We start from the raw sequence: 19,392 nt of genomic DNA on the forward strand, positions 1-19,392 counted from the left end.
TTCCATTTTGAGCAAGTGACACGCTTTTGCAGGTTATCAACTAGGTTTTGCAGTTTGTACTAATTGTTTTGATAACTGCATTAATAACTGTTGTGCAAATGTAAATAGTGATGTGAGAAATCCACCAAAGCGACTGAGAAAAACTGTAATGTTAGTTAATTAAAATACAGCTGTTCACAGTGCATTAAGCTAACTAATGTAAACACATTTTAACAATGTAGGCTATTAGTAAATGTTGAAATTAATATTAACTAAAGATGAATAAATGCTGTAGAAGTATTGTTCATTCTTAGTTCATATTAACTAAGGTTGTTAACTAATGAACCTATACTTTAAAGTGTTAGCGATATATCTGTTTTATGTGAGAAGAAATGGGGTGTAAAACCTGAGTTCAACTGTTGAACCAATAATCGACTGCATGGTTTCCAAAAAAATACAATCGAGTTGGCTACTATAGCCTACTGAATAACGATTATCATTCTACTTACCTTTTATCGCGGAAATGATATTCGTTTACAAAACTGACACGGTTCTCTCATTTAGACTCTCATTTAGATTATAAACATTTTGGTGGTTTGTCTTTTCCCGGGTTTCTAACGTTACACCTGCGCTCCAAATAGCTTCGACGTCACGTGCAGGTGATGTCACATGACAAGCTCACTCTCTAGCGCTTTAACCACTGATCTATAATGACAGACAGATAGATAGATAGATAGATAGATAGATAGATAGATAGATAGATAGATAGATAGATAGATAGATAGATAGATAGATAGATAGATAGATAGATAGATAGATAGATAGATAGATAGATAGATAGATAGATAGATAGATAGATAGCATTAATTACTTTAAAACGCAATTAAATATTTTCGTAAGCTAAAATTCTATAAAATGGTAGCTGTTAAGATCAGTGGCTTTAACAGCTACCATTTTCTGCGCGTTTCATTATTCAGTTTCATGCTTATTTTAGCTTAAGAAAATATTTTAATTGCGTTTTAAAGTAGGCTAATTGATGCTATCTATCTATCTATCTATCGGCTTAAATAACGAATTGTGTGTGTGTGTGTGTGTGCGTGCGTGCATGTGTGTGTGTTCCTGCAGTTCGTCATTCATTCAGCGTTTATCTGCTTCGGTGCTTCCCAATGCGGGTGTGACGCTGGGTTGTTTTACGTGGTTTCATTCGAGAAAACATTCATACCGATGTAGTCATTTCCCGAAGGCTATAACAATTTTCTTTTTAAAACTAAACCAAAACCACTAACGTAGCCTAATTGTAGGAAGCATGACAGATAAAACACACTTTCACTCATTAGTTTGTGTGTGAATCATAAGTTTAACTTTCAGATTTAGGCTCTAATTTAGGCTATGAACCCAAATGTATATAGGCCTACAGTAGGCTATATTAAAAATGTCCCGTGTAAAGCTTGACATATGAAATCAAAAAGAAAAGCATTTTTCGAAATGAAACAGTTTATTGAACCTTTAGACAATATATATATTTTTTTTAAATAGGGTTATTAAGTGTTTTGCATCAGGCAATGGTCCATAAAGCATGATGAGGGGGGAAAAAACATCTGTTTTATTCAGAGGCCCAAACATACAAAAATATGAAATAATACAGTTGTTGGTGTTAGTTGAAATACTTGTAATATCAGTGGTCCTCTATATAGCTCCCAATAATATGTCTAAGATGATCATGTTTAGATTCATGATCAAAGCTTTGCTAGTGCAAAACACTCAATACAATGCAATACAATTATGATTAAGATCATTTGATATAGCCTACATTTTTCATGACACAGTAATACTAATATAAAAATAATGTAGGTATAATCAAGCAAACCTAATTCAATCTAAATGTTATAAAAAATTAGTCTATATAAAAATGTATATATATATATATATATATATATATATATATATATATATATATATATATATATATATATATATATATATATAGGCCTATATGAAATTTTGTGAAACAATATAAAAATATATCTGTACTTTTACTTCATAAAACCATTACAAATATTCACAGCACTTTTGTCAGAGGTAATTGTATTGTTTCATGCCAGACAGTGGTTGGAGGTAGACCTGTATACTTCAGCAAAAAAAAGTCTCACAATGTCTAGATTTTAGTCCTGTTGAAGGGCACACAATCCCATGAAATCCTGATTGATGAATCTGAGAACCCATCTAAGAACCTCTTGCGGTATCCAAGCTGACATCCACAAACTGTGTTATTTTGGTTTGTACATGGTGAAATCATCACTGAATGACCTGTCAGAGAAGCAATCAAAGAAGAAGAGAAAATGTTGAGTGAAGATCTAAAGAAAACCAACACAGCAAGATAAGTACTACCGGTACTGTGGCATCGTGAGAGTATCAGTGTGGGTTGCTTCTGACAGAGATCAAGTGACTGGTTTCTTTTTACTCAACTCAAAACTCCAAAACTTTTTAACCAAAACACTCCTCCAGCTTCTCTTGACGCTCTCCAACTAAAAACAGCCAGTCTCCCTGTTCTCAGCTCATTAACAGCTTTTTTTTTTCTTTCACTCCAACAGCTGTGTCCCCACCGCTGAGGAACCCGGTAACTGTAGTCCGGGAACAGGCGGCCATATTGGTTTGTAGTCCTCCTCATTTGCTGCAACCACCTAGACGGCACATCATACCTTCCCTCTATGACACACCGACCGTCTCACTATGTCACAGTACGGAGATATGTAATTTCAACATAATTTTAAGTTAAGTGATGAAAGGAAAAGAAAAGTGCTATACACTTACGCTTGCTGCATTTTTGGCATCTGAAGCAGTTTGGGAAATAGTTCATTCTGTCTTGGTACGTCCCGTCTGAACATTTCTCACATTCAGATTGCATGCCGCTAGAACATTTCTTTATCAACTTATAGCCTAAAGAAAAATACATGACAGATGAAGAGACTGAACTGCCTGTGTGTCTGAAAACGTTATGTTTGACTGTATTGATTCAACATTTCAGACACCGTACCTGGCGCACATTTGTCACAGCAGAGCCCGTCACTCCAGTATTCATTTTTAGAACAATCCCTTTTGTTGCTCACTCTGCGCTGCCCCGTCACAACGCCCACGATCTGTGGTAAAAGGTTTACACTTTAGGAAACTCAACTTTCGCTCTGATGTTGCTTAACTGAATGATGTCAACGTTGACCTTTGAAATATTTATTCAACGGATGCACGTATTTGTAAAATTTGTCAATGCAGAATTCTGCTTCAGTGACTCACCAGTAATATCAAAATACATGGCAGGAGTTTCCTCATGTTGTCCTTTGATGTGTTATTTGGTTGTTCAGTCATGGCTAATAATAATAACATCTGCAATCATATATTCTGGGAAAAGAAGAATATATTTAATATTAGATAGGCTATTTCATGAGATAACTGGATGACGGAAATTCTGAAAGAATAAAGTCTTGTGAAATTATAGCCTATATTTTAATCTAATAACATTTACATGATTCAGATATAGCAAATGTTTATAGGTCATGTTAAACCATAAGATATAAATATAGGCTACATATTTCTTTTCATCTTTTGTTATAGCCTAGAATTAATGTCTGTTCACACCAATAACTACGATAATGATAGGCTACAAAAGCTTTTAAAAATCGTTCTAAATATAGCAGTCCACACCACAACCAACGATAACAGCAGAGAAACGATATCAATGAAACCTCTTTCAGAATATTTTTTTTTCTAGCTGATGAACGATAAAAATCACGGACAGCCAATAATAATATATTCTGCTTTAAAGCGCTCTAGCGTTTTGAAATAAAAAAAAAGCGGCAGATGACAAACCTGCGCGCGCATAAACAGATATCCTTAGTTGATGTGGACACTAATATTAGTTATCACTATGGTCATCTTTATAGTTATCGTTCTTGGTGTGAATGATAACAAAAAAGATAGTTCTAAAAATCCCCCCAAAAAATATCTAAAAGTCCATAAAATAACAATAACAGCACAGAGAGGAGAACGATTTTTTTCCAGCCGATGAAAGATAAAATCCATCATGATCTTTAAAGTTGTTCTGGTCTGAACAGACCTTATTTATCAAGTTAAATGTTACATTTTGTTTGAGATATAGCCTAGTTGTATATAATTATGTCTTAATATAATATTAATATAATCGTATAACTATTCTGACTGACAGAGAGAAGAGCAGATAACTTTACCTCTGTTCCACCAGGATCTATTGTAGAGTTGCTCCTGATTCCATCAAACAGAAAGAATGAAGCAAGGAATTCCCTCCAGGTTTTCTTATATAGCCTACAGAGATTAGTCTTTACTTTCGTAATACGACCACACATCAACTGGGGCTTAGGCTAACAGGTCCAGTCAGATTTAGTCATCACTTGCAAGGAAAGAGGAATTGACGTGTCTAAGCTCTAATAATTCAAAATGAAACACACCTTATTTTAAATTGTGTAAAAAGGAAAACATAGTCATCATGATGCATCAAAATAAAAATATTGTAAACCTTGTGAAATATAAAGAAGAATATTGCTTTTAAACATTGGTTCCACTAACCACTTAAAGATTTTTGCTCAGCATGATATGGCTTACGAAATATTAAATATCAATTAAATATCAATAATAACATTAATAATGTAAAAGTAAGTTATTCATTTTGACCCCAACTATGGTTAGGGATTGTAACTGGAAATAGAAGTTTCTGCTGATTAGGTTATTACGCATTCCCAAAAATCCCATTTTCATATTTCTTACACATTTCAAGCCAAATGGAGTGTAAAGTAAGCCATAATGTGACTCGTTCCAGTAAATCATTTACCCCAAAAGGAAGTTACTGTATCTCTCCAGTGATACCACAAGTTCCCTGTTTAGAAATGCTGACTAACACCAGATATTTGGGTATTGTGGATCACTGGTCTCATAATTTTCATGAACATTTTAAAATTCATATTTATCTTCCCATCATTATGAATGATATTGTATGTTGAGGTTTTTAATGATAATGATGGAGGAACAACATGTGCTTCATTCAGCTGTGGATAGACCTCAAAAACACTTTATACTTTATCTCACTGTTTAATACTGTAACTTATCGAACTTATTTATATTTATATTTATATATATATTATTCTATAGCCAGAAGATAACTGCTCCCCTGGTGTAACTTTGTTTCTCACAATTATTTATTTGTATCCAACATAAAATTAAGTATTTCATTCTTTGCCATAGTTGCCTTTAGGAGACAAAAGATAGAGTATCATGCATACATTTCCATATACACTTTCAGTGTTAATATCATTTTGGTGTTTACTAAGTTTCCATTTTTATGTAACAGTGTTTGAGGTTTTAAACGTACTCACCCAAAGAAAAAAAAAAAAAAAAAAATCAGAAACAGGTTTGATTACCATTGACTTATGTATCAAAAGAGACAGACATTTCTCAGAATATCTTTTATCTTCCACAGAAGAAAAAAGTCATGAATGAAGGAATGAGGCACGAAAGTGAAAGTGTCCTCTGAATTGAACCCATTCAGGTTATTGTAGTGAGTAAGAATCAGATGTCAGATTGAGATCATGACTAATAATGCCTTGAACACACTTCCTTTCAGTTAAAACCGGCCTTAGCCTAATTGACCTGGATGTTATTATGTTCATGTTTTATCACTTGTATACCCAGCAAAAAATAAAATAAAAATTAGAATTTTGGTTCGGAGGACAGATTTTTTAAAAATAAATAACAAATGAATGATATAGTCAGTAGGCTATCTTACTGACTTAACAAACTTTACAGAATTGAGCAAAGTATAGCCTAGTAAATCCCTTTGTACCCCTTGCTCAATTGTGTAAAATTTGTTAAATCAGTAAGTCAGTAAAGATAATAAAATAATCCTAATGACTAAAGTAATCCAATGAATTATGATGACAGAATGCATATTCTGTGCGTGCAAACATCCTAAAAATAGTGGATTTATGCTTTTTTGTATTTTATTTGTGAAAGCATCTCTTGAATGTTGGGTAAACCTCTGACACAGAATGTTTTGGATAGGCTAGTATTACACATATAGTAGTCATAGATAGTAGTAGACTACGTAAAAAAAAAAAAAAAAAAAAAAAAAAAAAAAATAGTAGTAGACTACGTGTCTGTGCACTCAGGATGGAAGCACCCTGAATAAAATTTGTGATGACGTTCATGCGCGCGATGTGATATTTCCGACAAAGGCTATATGGGATCAACTAATTCCTTTTGCAATTTCACCCAGATTTTAAATCAGTAAAATATATCTATATTACTATACTACACACTATATATTATAGCCTACTACTGTGCATTTTGTGACTTAAAAAAAACACCTGATAGGCTTTTATTTTGAACGTGCCGCTTTTAAGGTGCCGCCGTAATAGTAACTTCCTTCCCGTTGTTTTTAGAGCTGCTGCTGAGGGTAATTTACTTGTTATTGTTCGCAAGCTGGTTCTTTCACAAACACAGACAGATGATAGTGCACTGAGACACGCTTCAATTACGTGACAGGGAAGCGCGCCCACGAGCGAGCAAAGGTTTGGACATGTTTTGTGTCATTACGTGACAGAAATACTGCGCTTAATTGTAGATTCTGTCTGGAACGGTCTAAAGAATAGCCAGTTTGCTAGTCATCATAATGCAGTTGAACAAATAATGGTGGATTATGCATGCATCACTACATTTACCATGATTAGTATTTTAGGAAGAATGCAGCCCATGTCATAAGCTGTCTTGTTGTTATAACGTTACATCTTTTGATTGTGGATGGTAACGTTATGCTGACTGTTTTACTATGTTGCGTGCGTGTTTAAGAGAGAAGACAGATGCTGGTCATCTGACAGTTCGTTAGATATATTACATGTAACGTTACATCATGTAGCCTACTGTATGTGATGTGTAGCCGCATGCGCATCTGTATTTAATGCTCTAGTCTGCAGAGAAAATAAAGTAGATGTCATGAGTATTTTGGGCTGACAGACACTCTCTGTCTCAACTCAGATCATAAACTGAACAGACGGAAATATGAATGATGCGGATTCAGCCACGAGGAAGCACGCGAGTTCCCGAGAGTTACAGAGTGAGTGCACGCGCTCTAATCGCAGTTGGTATTTATTTAACGTCACCTGTGAATTATTACCCAGAAGAATAATGTGCATTCTACGTGTTTTTAATCATCATTCTTCAGCACCCAAGAATGAGGATGCCTATGAAATCTCCATTCCCTTTGAAGACAACAACTTTGAGCAGCAGGGAGGCTTTTACAACCAAAATGACCAGAACTTTGATGGTCAGTTCAGTTGAGTATCACTTTTTGTTGTAAGCTGTGACCCACTATACCCACACTTAACTGTCAATTCCGTCACCGCCCCTTTTTAGGGGAAAATAAACTAGACTTCCCATAGACTTCAATACAAAATAGCGGCACAAAACAACGTCCGTACACAGCCGGCAGGCGTGAATAACTTAAGAAATCACTAAGATTAAACATGTCAAGTAAGGCAATTATATGTCCAGCCTGCCATAGAGTGTGAAAGATACATCCACAAACTTAATTTGGTCAATTTAAAAACATGCTTCATTCTCCCAGCGTCAAATTGGTGTAACAACCCCACCCAGTGGCCAGAGGTTACCCGCACATTTACTTGTACCTCATCGAGTCGTAAGCCAGTGAATGATTTTACTTCGTTTTTGAAAGTATAAATATATATATTTATAAAGACATAAATATATTATGTCTTTATATTTAGAGTAGGCCTACTGAGTGCACTTTTCTGTCCAGCCATACAACTAGCCTGACTTAGCTTTCGATCGCCTTGATTACCTTGTAACTGGTACTATGTACATGCAAGTGTCCTTTAACTGTTTACACCAAGTCGATAACTATAACAATAAATATTTAATAATAAAAAAATGGTTATAAATTTAAAAGAAAAGCAGTTTCCACCATAACTAATGATAACGACACATATTGACCGTTTTCACATTTCCGGGTTTCTCAGAAGCGGAAGTTGGGTAAACTTCTATAGCGGTGAATGAGAGAATACATTAAATATATTGTTTGTGTTTCCTTTTGCTCGAATTAGCAAAAGGAAAAACTCCACAATAGTGTTTTCACAACTTTCAAAAAGAGGAAGAAAATGAAGAGATTGCAGTCAGAAGAGAGAAAGATGTCAAGTTTACTGTCACTCCCATAGACGCTGCGTTAAATAGTTTCTTGTAATTTGATGCAAAGGTAATAATACAAAGTATAGTGTTATAAATGTACATGCAATTAAAAAGCAAAAATTTAATTAGAAAAAACGTTACGACGCTGATGATCGTTAAAACGCGTCATCACTTTCAGAATTTTTTTCAGACTTTAAAGAGATCGAGCATTTAAAGTGGCAGCCATCATAAGCGTGCGCTTATAATTATTGTCCGTTGGACTCTTAATATATTTATCTTTATAAGGGTCTTTACTAACCCGAATATCATTTCTAAAACTATGAAGCTCCATTCACACCAAGAATGATACCGATAAATTTGTCCAAAACCAATGTACAATAATGTTCTGTCCATCATAATTGCACACTGCAATTATGTCGTCTGCTGTTGGATTCTGATTGGCTGTCGATGTTTTTATTGTTTATCAGCTGATTCTGAAAGTGATTCCAACAATATTGTTTCTCTTTGCCATCATCATTATAACTGCGGTATGGGCTTCCCTATTCTCACAGGATTTAAACAATTATTAAAACTTTATGGTTGTAGATATCATTATAGTTTTGGTCCTTGGTGTGAACCGTCCATAAGTCTATAGTTCATCTTTGGAACACAAATTAAGATATTTCTCTCATATTGATTTTTAATATTGAATGTCATAGGTTCTGGCACATAAAGCACACGCAGTTGAGCTTCTTTGTTTACCATATTTAATATGCTCTATGTATGCGCGTTAATCAATGTTTATATATGAATATCTTTTCATTAAACACAATTGTGTCTCTTCTGAAGACTTGTAATAAATTCCTATAGATTACTTTTATGTCTTTTTGTACGTTATGAAGTATGTACGTTTTTGTTACGACTTTCAATGGATGGTCAAAAATGAGAGAAAATCTTTATTTGTGTTCTGAAAATTAACATATGTCTTATGGGTTTGAAACAACAGCGTGAGTAAATGATGACAGAGTTTTCATTTTTGGGTGAACTATCCCTTTAAGTGCTGTATGTCAGGGTGTGCTGATATTTGCTTATGTTGTGATACAGGTAGTGATCCGCCAGCACCGAGCAACTCGTACCTGTTGATCACTAACTTGCGGACACAGCTGCAGATCTCGCTGGAGAAAAACTCATGGCTGCAGAAGCGCATTGAGGACCTGGAGGAGGAGCGGGACTTCCTGCGCTGCCAGCTCGATCGGTTCATCTTCTCAACCAAGAGTCAGGAAAGCAACGGTGAGTCGAGAAGAGACAGAAGCTGTGTCCCAATTCAAAGGCTGCATCCTTCAAAGGACGTAGACATCAAATGCCACGGCTTCGAAGCTCACAAAGGTCGAACCGAGCGTTGTTAAATGGCACGGTCTAGCCTACAGAGGCTTGTTCTTGTCGCCTAGCAACTTGACAGCTACTGTTGATAAGTGGCAGTTACTTTTTTGAAAGTTGGATTCAACTGTCTGAAAAGGGTTCACAACTTGCCTAAATATGTTCACCTTGGTCTAGTTATTTACAAAAATTATATATATATATATATATAATCGCATCTTACTAAGATACAAGTCAACATTTAAACCACTTTAAAGTTTCTTATCATTAGATATTTGATTAAGTTGAAACCCAATTCGCCTTTGGCTAAGCCACGCCCTAGAATGTAGATTGACCAATCACAGCGCAGCCAAGAACGAGCTCCCACAGAGGGTCCGACACTTTTTCACGGCGCTCCATTGACTTCAACACAGGCGGCTCATATTTTTGGTCTCGGCAGGCTATTACGTCGTCGTTTTATAAAAAATATGGTTAAACGTTGTGCCTGGGGCATTTGTAAAACAGATACGCGTTCCCCAGAGAGGTTGGAGGGGGTGTCCGTTTTTTCCCCTTCCCAAAACCGAAGTTAAATACTGACAAGTGTCGTCTTTGGATTAAACTGTGTGGACGTCCTCAGTCAGCGAAACCCCTCAAGATCAACAAGCTCACTTTTGTGCTCTAAGATACATTTACCTTTTAACCTTACTGTGAAGTTATACTAGTTAGACAGTTTTATGCTGGTTTAGGTTATGATTTCGGTTCTCTGCCCTAATTGTTGATACGCTAGCACACGTTGCTAATAAATACTAATAAATGCTAATAAATATAAAAACTTTATACTCGCGTAGTCCGTTTGCTTTGTAAATAATAGCGATTATAGAAGTGAATAGAGACCTACCCAGCTTTGTATGAACAGTGTTTCTCCTGATATTGTTAGTCCCAGCCTCCGTCTCCATTAGGATATGCGGTGGTTCATTTTTTGACTGTGACCGTTATGCTTTTGCCTCTATTTGGATGCCTTGTTGCTGCTTGCGTTTCAGCGGTATGTCTTGAATAAAGCCTTCAAACGCACACTGCAGACACTTTTGCCTACTTCTATCGGACACTTTATTTGCTGCTTTATAAAAGTTTGATAAAATTTCAGCAGGAAGAGCCGTCACAGCATAAGCCATGTTGATACCAAACCAGAGCCCAGATGAAGTTGTCGGAGGTAGCAACAGTAACTAAGGGGGGCGGGGCTTAGCCAAAGGTGAATTTAAAGGTGTAAATCGTCAATTTCTCTCAAAAAAATCTTGCCGACTCAGGCGTGCAATGAATTCTGGGGTAGGCAAGGCCTTGAAGGATCCATCTTTTGTGTCCTTCATTGCCCAGGAAACGAATGAGGCATTTCGAGGCCACATTTAAAGAAGTCTTCGAACTGGGACAGTCTTCGTCGCGCCGCTGTGACGCAACTAGAGTTGTGTTACCCCACGCTGTGCTAATAGAGGATATTAAGGGTACGTTTACACTACAACAATGTACTAAAAACTGAAAGTTCTCCTTTGCGTTTTTCGTGTACAGACGGCAACGTTGTCAAAATGATCCCGTTCACATGGATCTGCCAAAACGCTGAATTCTGCTGCCAGGCCAGTAGATGGCGATGCCCCTTGTAAAGAAACACTATGCGCCTTTAGACTGAACACGTAATACACATACGCATGACGTCAACGTTTTTTTCTATTTTTCTAGTTTAGATTGTAGACGATAAGGACCCTCAGCGTTTTCAGGTGTAAATGAACGGCCAAAACGCTTAAAAAGGTTTCCGGTTTTAGTTTAAAACGATGTCGTGTAAACAGCTCCTCAGAGCCACAAGAAAAAAATTGTGAATGGAATGGGGTCAAAGGTCATTTGAGAAATAGTGGAATGTGTCTGAGAACAGTGTTACGTTTCACCTTAGTTTGTGTTCCTGTAAAACAGATGTTCATGTACATTTTCTTCGGGCTGGGTATTGATGCAGATTTAGGGGACTAAAAAGAGTAAAACTGAATTTCTTTTTCCCCATCCAGGTAATGATTCCAGGAGTTTTTCTTGGAGAAGGAGAAGAGAAAATGATCGGGGTAAAGTGTTTTCTTTTTTAATTTATTTGAATTTTAGTCATTTTATGTGCTTTTGTTTTAATTTAATATTTTGGTTTAGTTTTTATTTTAGTTTTTGTTCAGTTTTAGTTTTTATTTATTTCCAGTTAGTCGTTTTATTGCTTTGTTTAGTTAAAAAAAAAAAAAAAATTCATCTAATGTAAATGTATGTGTGTGTATGTTAATATTATTTAATTCAGCTTTATTTCAGTTAACATAAATGTTTTAATAGTTATGGTTTTAGTTAATTATAATAAACTTGTGCAGAACATGAATAAACCCTTACTAAAACATCATGCTTAATAATTACTTATGTTCCTTTTCCCTTCTGGCCAAAGTCTGTTCTGTGCACGGTAAGAGGAGAGTGTTTACTGTAATATAAAGATCAGAATCAACTATAATCATTAACGTTTCAGATCAACAAGCGGAGAGCCAGCGGTCGGCAAACCGTCAATCATTCCAGCAGAGGCCAACCCAACAGTCTTCAGCCAACTCCAAGGCCTTGAGCTCTGTTCCCGGTCCCGTCAGTGCTCAGATAAGCTCCATGTTCGGACCCCCCCACCCTCAGCCGCTCCTGCAGGGCCACGGTGGCGGCAGCACCAGCAGCAGCTGCAGTAGCAACAACAGGTCCCTCAATGAACTGCAAGGTGTGTCTGAAATGTGTTTATTAAATATATATATATTTTTTCTCATCCTGCCCAATTATGTCCTACAAACAATGTTCATATTGAAGGCTATGAAAACGAATATAAGGAAATAAACCATGTAGGTTAGCAGATGCGCTTCGAAACTACTGTATATCGATATAAACGATATTTCCTCATAGTTCCTCATCCATATAGTTTATTAAAAAAATACATTGATATATTGTACAAACACGATATATCGCCCAGCTCCAACGTTTTTGCTCTACGTCGTCATTGTTGTTGAAATATTCATGCCTACAATTAAGAAAAAAAGCATATTTAGTTTATTTACTTTTGTTTTAATTTCAGCAATTGACATTCTGCATAATTTCCCTGGATCTTATGTATTTTTTTTAGATAATGTGTTGTGGTTCACTGATGAAGTGATGAAGCAGATCAATGATGAAGAATTTGTGTCTGGTGATCAAATCTTTGGATGTAAGGCTCAAGCTTAAAATATAAATTAAAATATAAATTTTATATACATTTCTATACACAACTGTTTTGAAGTGGAAGGAAATAGTGAAGGCTACTTTGACATACCTCCATGTGTATTATTTAATGTTTAATATTAAGAGATTTTTTTTTTTCTAATGTCACCTGAAAATATTAATATTTAAAAATGAATGAGTGTGTCTAAAAGTTGCACTGTAGTGTATGTATGTCATATAATGACAACATTTCTGTAATGAACACATTTTACATTATATTAACTCAAAATCAATCTGTCAAGTGGACATGGCTATTATTTGCCTTTGTTAATATATGACATTATACAGTACCGTTCAAAAATTGAGTAAACAATTTAAAATAATCATTTTAAATGTAATTTAGAAAAGCTGAATTTTCAGCATAATTTACTCCAGTCTTCAGTGTCACATGATCCTTCAGAAATCATTCTAATATGTGGATTTGCTGCTCAGGAAACATTTCTCATTATTATTATTAATGCTGAAAACAATTGTGCTGTTGTTTTTGTGGAAACGATCATTTTCCAAAGAACATAATTTATTTGAAATGAAAATCTTTTGTAACATTATAAATATCTTACCTTATCGTCACTTATTTAGTGAATTTAATAAAGATATGTTACGACGCCTGACTCAAGTACATCTACTTGTGCTGCCGCAGAATCCCTGTCTCTTCTGGGAGATGAAGAGGATGACTATCTCGAGGATAGCTACCTGGAGGAAGAGGAAATGATGTCAGGGGAGGATGTGATAACGGACAGCATGTCCCTCCGGAACATCGGCGCGGCTGGAAGACCCTCCGGCAGTCATCCAGCTCTGAAGAGGAGGCGGGTTTTCAGAATCGCCAGAGGGAGAGAAAGACAGAGAGGTGTGCGAGTGAGGAAACGTGTCCGGCAAGTGATTTTTTTTTTTTCTCTCTCTCTCTCTTTCTGAAGACTTGTTCCTCTTTCTCTTTCTCCCCTTTTTGCTGCTGTTCCAGTGAAAGACGCAGCAGGTGTATTGTTCCGCTATAAAAAGATCCTGGTGACTTACCAGAGGCTAAAGAATATGTCCAAGGCCTTCCAGATCCATGGTGTCGATCGTAATACGGTGGCCTCGACAACACCCATTGCTGAGCTTCTGCTGGTGGCTCCAGAGAAGGTTGCTGAGGTGGGCGAGTTCGACCCGTCTAAAGAAAAGCTTCTGGACTACGCCCGACGCTGTTACATCGCCCTCGACCCACAGACTCTCGGCAAAGTGCAAGCTCTGAAGAAGAACAACCTTCTCCTACCCATCTCATACAGGTATTAATACATGCATGCATGCATACAGGTGCTTAGCAATATAAGCCCCTTTCACACAGCAAATTACAGTAATATTACCTGAACGATTTTACAGTAAATGCACAAATGTAACAAACAGCATATTATGCATGATTACATGCAACTAACCCTAAACCAGACGCTAATTATATATTAAGTACATGTTGTTAATACTATTACTCAGTGTAAACTGTAACAAGACCACCTTAAAATAAAGTGCAACTGAGTGACAGGCATAAGGGAATGATCACACAGAACTCAGTTTTGCTCTTTTAAACATGACACGCATAATAGTTACTATAGTACTGCAGTTACTACAGTACACAACAGCAATTGCAGAGTGGCAGTGCTGATGAATGGAAATGAAGGCAAGGTCTCAAACGCGAGATGCAGTGTTTGTCTAGCGCATGTTTATAGAGATGTACAATTCCGACAGAGATTGGTCCAAAGCAGACTTCTTACATCAGCATGTTCTGACCCCGTATCTGCTCATACCGGTCATCTCGTTCTTTGTTTATACACTGCTTTATACCAGGAATTTACTGGTAATAGTATTTTTAAAGGTCCTGCTCACACATGTCATTTACTAGTAAAGACTGTCTGTGTGAAAGTGGCTATTGTAACACTTAAAATGTCTTTTTTTTACACACTTTTACACATTTTCTAATATAATCATTGTACATGATTAATAATCCAAGTACCGGTAGTTAAAATGAAAAATATACCCAGCCAATAACGATAAACCAAAAATTGTTCGCATGTTTGAAATTGCAGATATAATTTTTTTTTGTGGATAAATTAAAATGAGCATACTAAAATTTTAAAGGATAATTTTAAATGTTACAAATAAACGTATAATTTTCCGTATGAAAAATTAAAATTCATTTGATTTGCTAAAGATGTATGTTACTATTAATTTATTGTGTTTTTAAAGATTACCTTTGCTGCCATCCAAACGCTTAAAGTTAATCTTTACTTAATGTAAATAATGAAAGTAGTGGAAATGAACGTACAATTTAAAAATCCAATATTGTATAAATATCCAATATGAACAGGTACTGACAAAGAAATAGACTCTAATATTGATACTAAAATATTAGTATATCACTAGTAAGTTTAAAAAAACAACTATTTTCTGACTTTTTCCTACTGTTACTATTTCTGATTTTTATATTGATTTATGAAAGTTGTATTCTTATCAGTGGGTCTTAATCAGGAAACATGAGCAGAATAAATTTGTGTAAATCATTCATATAACCATTCTTACATAAACGGTTACATTTTGAAGTTGATGTGACAATTTAGAGAAGAACAAGTTTATAAATTATTCAGAAATGCACATTCTTACAAAATCCTGTATTAACCAACACTTTCATAAGCACATAAAAACTGACCATTGGATTGTCTTTTTTTTATGCTCCTTCAGGTTGAAAGGAACGGATAATCGATAATCGGAGGACTTAGTGGAGTGATTCTCATCCTTCTGTACAGTGAAACCCCTTCACTGTATTTTAATGTACCACAGAACACACATCTACCATCTCAATCTCCACATTGTGCTGTTCAGATCCACTGTGCTCTGAACCAAGTCTGCTATTATTACCTCTGTTTCCTCACTCATAGATCTAGATGCTCACAGCTGCGGTTGGGCTGCACACTTATGCGTTCAGGTTCGCTTTTTTTGGAAGAGAACTTGGTTCTCAAACCCACAAAATGGACTTCATAGTATCTGTTCATGGGTGTGTTTCCCAAAAGCATCGTGAGCTCCGTTAAATTGTGTTGGTAACGATGGAACTTGCGACCATTGCTGTTGTCGGGGAAACGCACCCCTGATTGATTGTTGCTATGGTTGAAGCTAGGGATGCTAACGATCCATTAATTGATGATAATAATTTAATCGCTACAACTTATCACCTATTTTGTGTTGGTTAAACAAGTGGTTAAGTAACGTGATACTTGGTAGCAATCGATTAATCGATTAGTTGACCGTTACTTACATTAAACAACGTTTGATTATGGGAATTTATGTAAATTGACATCCCTAGTTGAAGCTCAAGAAATTCCCTTCCGTTAAACCTCAAACTGAAATGTGCAGTGACGAGATCAGCCCTCTGTGCTGTGCAGCTCTATAGCAGTCGGCCTATGTGTTGCGCAGAAGTTCTCGTTTGGGTCATGTGATCCACTCAGTGGTCCCAAGTGTGTGTCTTTGTTTTCTGTATCTCATAGGACTTACCTGACAGACTGAAATACTTTTGGGTCACACTTTATTTTGATGGTTCCCTTTAGACATTCTGTTGACTAAGTTATGCCTACATGTCGACCTCAGCCCACGGACCACTGCCTGAAGGTCTGATGCATATGCCACATAAAACTGGAAACACTTCAGTCATCGAAGTCATTGTCCTGTTGGTTGAATTCTACAGGATGTCCGGGAAACGTGTGTGTTGCGTTCTTTAATGGTCTGCCTGGAAACAATGATGCCGTGAAGCCAAACCCCGCATGGAAGAAGAACGCCGTCATGTTTCAACTGTGACAATGAGCGCTTATCAGGATCAACTAAACGAACGTCTTCAATGAATCATTTATTAGATGCATGCCGGTCTGTTATTGTAGGGACTTCGCCCCTAAACATGACGTGGTACAAAACAAACTGTGATTGGTTGCTTTACATGTCAGTCTGAAGGCCTCTGGGCGGTCGTTGGCTAATGAAAGCTGTGATAGAGTCCAGACCTTCTGCCGTCAGTCTGAAGATCTGGCTATGCTAGATTACATGTCAACTAACTATCATTCGATTATTCGTTCAGTATTAGGCTACGTTCAGACTGCAGGTTAATGTGGCCCAGATCAGATTTTTTTTGTGTGACTCAGATCTGTTTTTCTCATGACAGTGTGAACAGCACAAACCACATGGAATTTGATTCTTTCAATTGCAATTGGAATCAGATATGGGCCACATTTAAAACAACAATAGCTGCGTTTCCGTTACCCTTTAAATTGCGCAAATTGAAATTGAAAATTGAAAATACGCCCAATGGAAACACGTACATTTCGCAAAGACTCCCATATATCGCAAAAATGTTTTTACTCTCCCATGAGGTGGTTTTTCAGGCAATTCGAAAAAGGAATATTTCACAGAACTGCAATGGAAACAGTTTTTCCGCATTTACAGGTCACCTTGCGTACGTAAAATTCAATCATTCTTTTAAAAAAAGCATGATATGTTTGGACATAAGACGAGACAGTTCTTTATTAAACTAATAAAAGACAAAAGAATTACGGGAATACTGCGTTCTAAACAACAACAAAATTACACAATTGATCAAGACCTCGAAGCAGATTTGAGAGAGAATCACCCAGAAACATTTCATATGTGGCCGCTCCCAAGTTAAAGGGCTTTCCTTGCCATTAATCCTTGCAGAACATGGCTAAGTCTCCTTCGATTAAAAATAATGACTAGTGCGGTGGCTGGGATATACGTAAGCTTACTAATATACGTTGCCATGATTTTTGGAATGACTTATCGCAAGAAGAAAAAATTTCAGTCAAGTTTCAGTTTCAGTCACATAACATTGATAAATGGAAACGCCGTTTTTTCGCAATAGTTTTTTATCGACTTTTAGAAAATATCACAAAAGTTTAGCGCAAATCTGTCATGGAAACTTGGCCAATGTGAACAGTAGATCTGAGCAATAAATTGAAATTGAGTGCTAAGGCTCGCAGTGTGTTAGTAGAATAAGGGGTTAGGGTTAACAGAATAAGTTGACAGATGCAAAGTTGCTTATAGTCAGTAGAATGTCTTTTGGAGGAGCATCACAAAGTTTTAGCAGATATTAAGCTGACAGTCTACTAATACTCCAATGATAGTTAGGTGACATGTAGGTGCAACGTTACTTATAGTCTACAGAATGTCTAAAAGGGATCACGAAAGAAAGTGTTACCGACTTTCGATATGTTGGATTTACTATAAAGCGGTGCACACACAGACCCATGCACTCCTCCCGGTTTAACACTGTGCGACTCTACACAACCTGTATGTTCTCATTAGAACCCCAGTGGATTTGATTTGTGGAGTTTTTGTGCATGTGTCTCCCTTAATCAAGCCCTGATTCCTATTAGACGACACTTGACTGTTCAGCATGTGAAAAGTTTCTATAGTGTAAATCAGTGATGATACATGTTTAAACAGTTGGTAATAGTTCTGGTCTAGTCTAGTTCCGCATAGTGCAGACGATATGATGTGTGTGAGGGTGCATCGGTGAGTTCCTGTCTTACCTGGTGCTGAAGCTCTGAGTGTTTGTCGAATTCACTGTGTACGTCTGGATGCATGTTGGGTGTTTGTTAGTATGCAGCGAGCTTGAGATTAGACTATTCATGGCTCCTTTGAGCACGTATTTAAAGCTCCAAGTGGCTAATAAAAAAAGTGGCAAGTTTCTCTTTAAATCACAATCTTCCTATTCCTTACCATCGGATAATGTTTTCAGGAACACTGAGTTTCAGTTTGTTAACATTAGTAGTTGATACATAAGTTGTCACCAACTAAAAATTAAGATTAATGTAAACTTATAAATACGCTGTTATTCATTGTTAATTTTTGCTCACAGTACATTAAAGTGTATTTATACAACATTAAATGCTAAAAATGTATTAATGTGTAAATTAACATTAGCCTATTTTGCCCTTTTACAAAGTCTTGATTTAGTTTTTGTGGTCTATTAGAAGAGGTTTTCATGCTTTGAATGTTCAAAAACACCTTAGTTTTCACATATTTTACTGTGGATGCTACCATATATATACTACCATTGTTTGTTCATAAAACCTATTATATTGACTAATGTTAACAAATTGAACCTAATCGTAAAGTGTTTTGTTGGCATTATCTTGTAAGTTTAATGTCATTTTACTCTCTGCAACCTTTGATTACGGGTCAGGGCTCAAGTAGATTTCAGTTTTGCCTCAGGAACCAATCATTTGTGGATATTTCATGTACAGTTCAGTTGATCGTAAAGCCATTTTTCACTGTCATGTTTTTTTCTCTCTCTCTCTCTCCATGTAGCCAATAAGCTGTTTATGGTCTGGTCTTTTCTTGTCATACTGAGAGGAACATTTATGAAATGAATTCGTATCGATTCTGCGTATAGTAAATGACACTAAAACATTTGATTTCCTACTGAATCCTGTGCCTCTTTACTCGTTCATTCTGATTCCATATTCCTTGAGGTCTTGCATAATTACAAGTACAAATCAAAGTGCAATTGATAAGACAAAAAATAAATCTCATCTGCTAAAC

The 19,392-nt window shown here is 36.3% G+C and overlaps 1 protein-coding gene and 1 long non-coding RNA gene across 3 annotated transcripts; one reads left to right on the forward strand and one right to left on the reverse strand.

Annotated features, from left to right (window-relative positions):
* Nucleotides 1-2,792: 2,792 nt before the first annotated feature.
* LOC307005930 lies at nucleotides 2,793-4,345 on the reverse strand. Its single transcript, XR_013799359.1, has 4 exons — nucleotides 4,218-4,345; nucleotides 3,268-3,372; nucleotides 3,014-3,116; nucleotides 2,793-2,916 (listed from the first exon to the last, which is right to left on the reverse strand). It is a non-coding gene; the product is annotated as an uncharacterized lncRNA (long non-coding RNA).
* A 2,058-nt stretch (nucleotides 4,346-6,403) lies between these two features.
* ccdc106a (coiled-coil domain containing 106a) lies at nucleotides 6,404-19,277 on the forward strand. 2 transcript variants are annotated; one of them, XM_079626445.1, is made up of 9 exons: nucleotides 6,404-6,569; nucleotides 7,033-7,111; nucleotides 7,220-7,330; nucleotides 9,283-9,468; nucleotides 11,580-11,630; nucleotides 12,065-12,295; nucleotides 13,466-13,672; nucleotides 13,784-14,087; nucleotides 15,532-19,277. In XM_079626445.1, the coding sequence occupies exons 2-9, from the start codon at nucleotides 7,057-7,059 to the stop codon at nucleotides 15,554-15,556; spliced, it is 1,170 nt and encodes a 389-aa protein (XP_079482571.1). In that variant the 5' UTR covers nucleotides 6,404-6,569; nucleotides 7,033-7,056; the 3' UTR covers nucleotides 15,557-19,277. The 2 variants fall into 2 exon arrangements, with proteins under 2 accessions (XP_079482571.1, XP_079482572.1); XM_079626446.1 differs by having other exon boundaries at nucleotides 7,220-7,321.
* Nucleotides 19,278-19,392: the final 115 nt, after the last annotated feature.

Source organism: Phoxinus phoxinus (genome assembly GCF_949152265.1).
Source record: "Phoxinus phoxinus genome assembly, chromosome: 10".
Lineage (NCBI taxonomy): Eukaryota > Metazoa > Chordata > Actinopteri > Cypriniformes > Leuciscidae > Phoxinus > Phoxinus phoxinus.

Coding starts and splice junctions, on each gene's coding strand:
- ccdc106a (XM_079626445.1), top strand. CDS start 7,057: ATGAATGATGCGGATTCAGCCACGAGGAAGCACGCGAGTTCCCGAGAG. Junction 11,631..12,064: donor GAGAAGAGAAAATGATCGGG/GTAAAGTGTTTT, acceptor TTAACGTTTCAG/ATCAACAAGCGGAGAGCCAG. Junction 12,296..13,465: donor GTCCCTCAATGAACTGCAAG/GTGTGTCTGAAA, acceptor GTGCTGCCGCAG/AATCCCTGTCTCTTCTGGGA.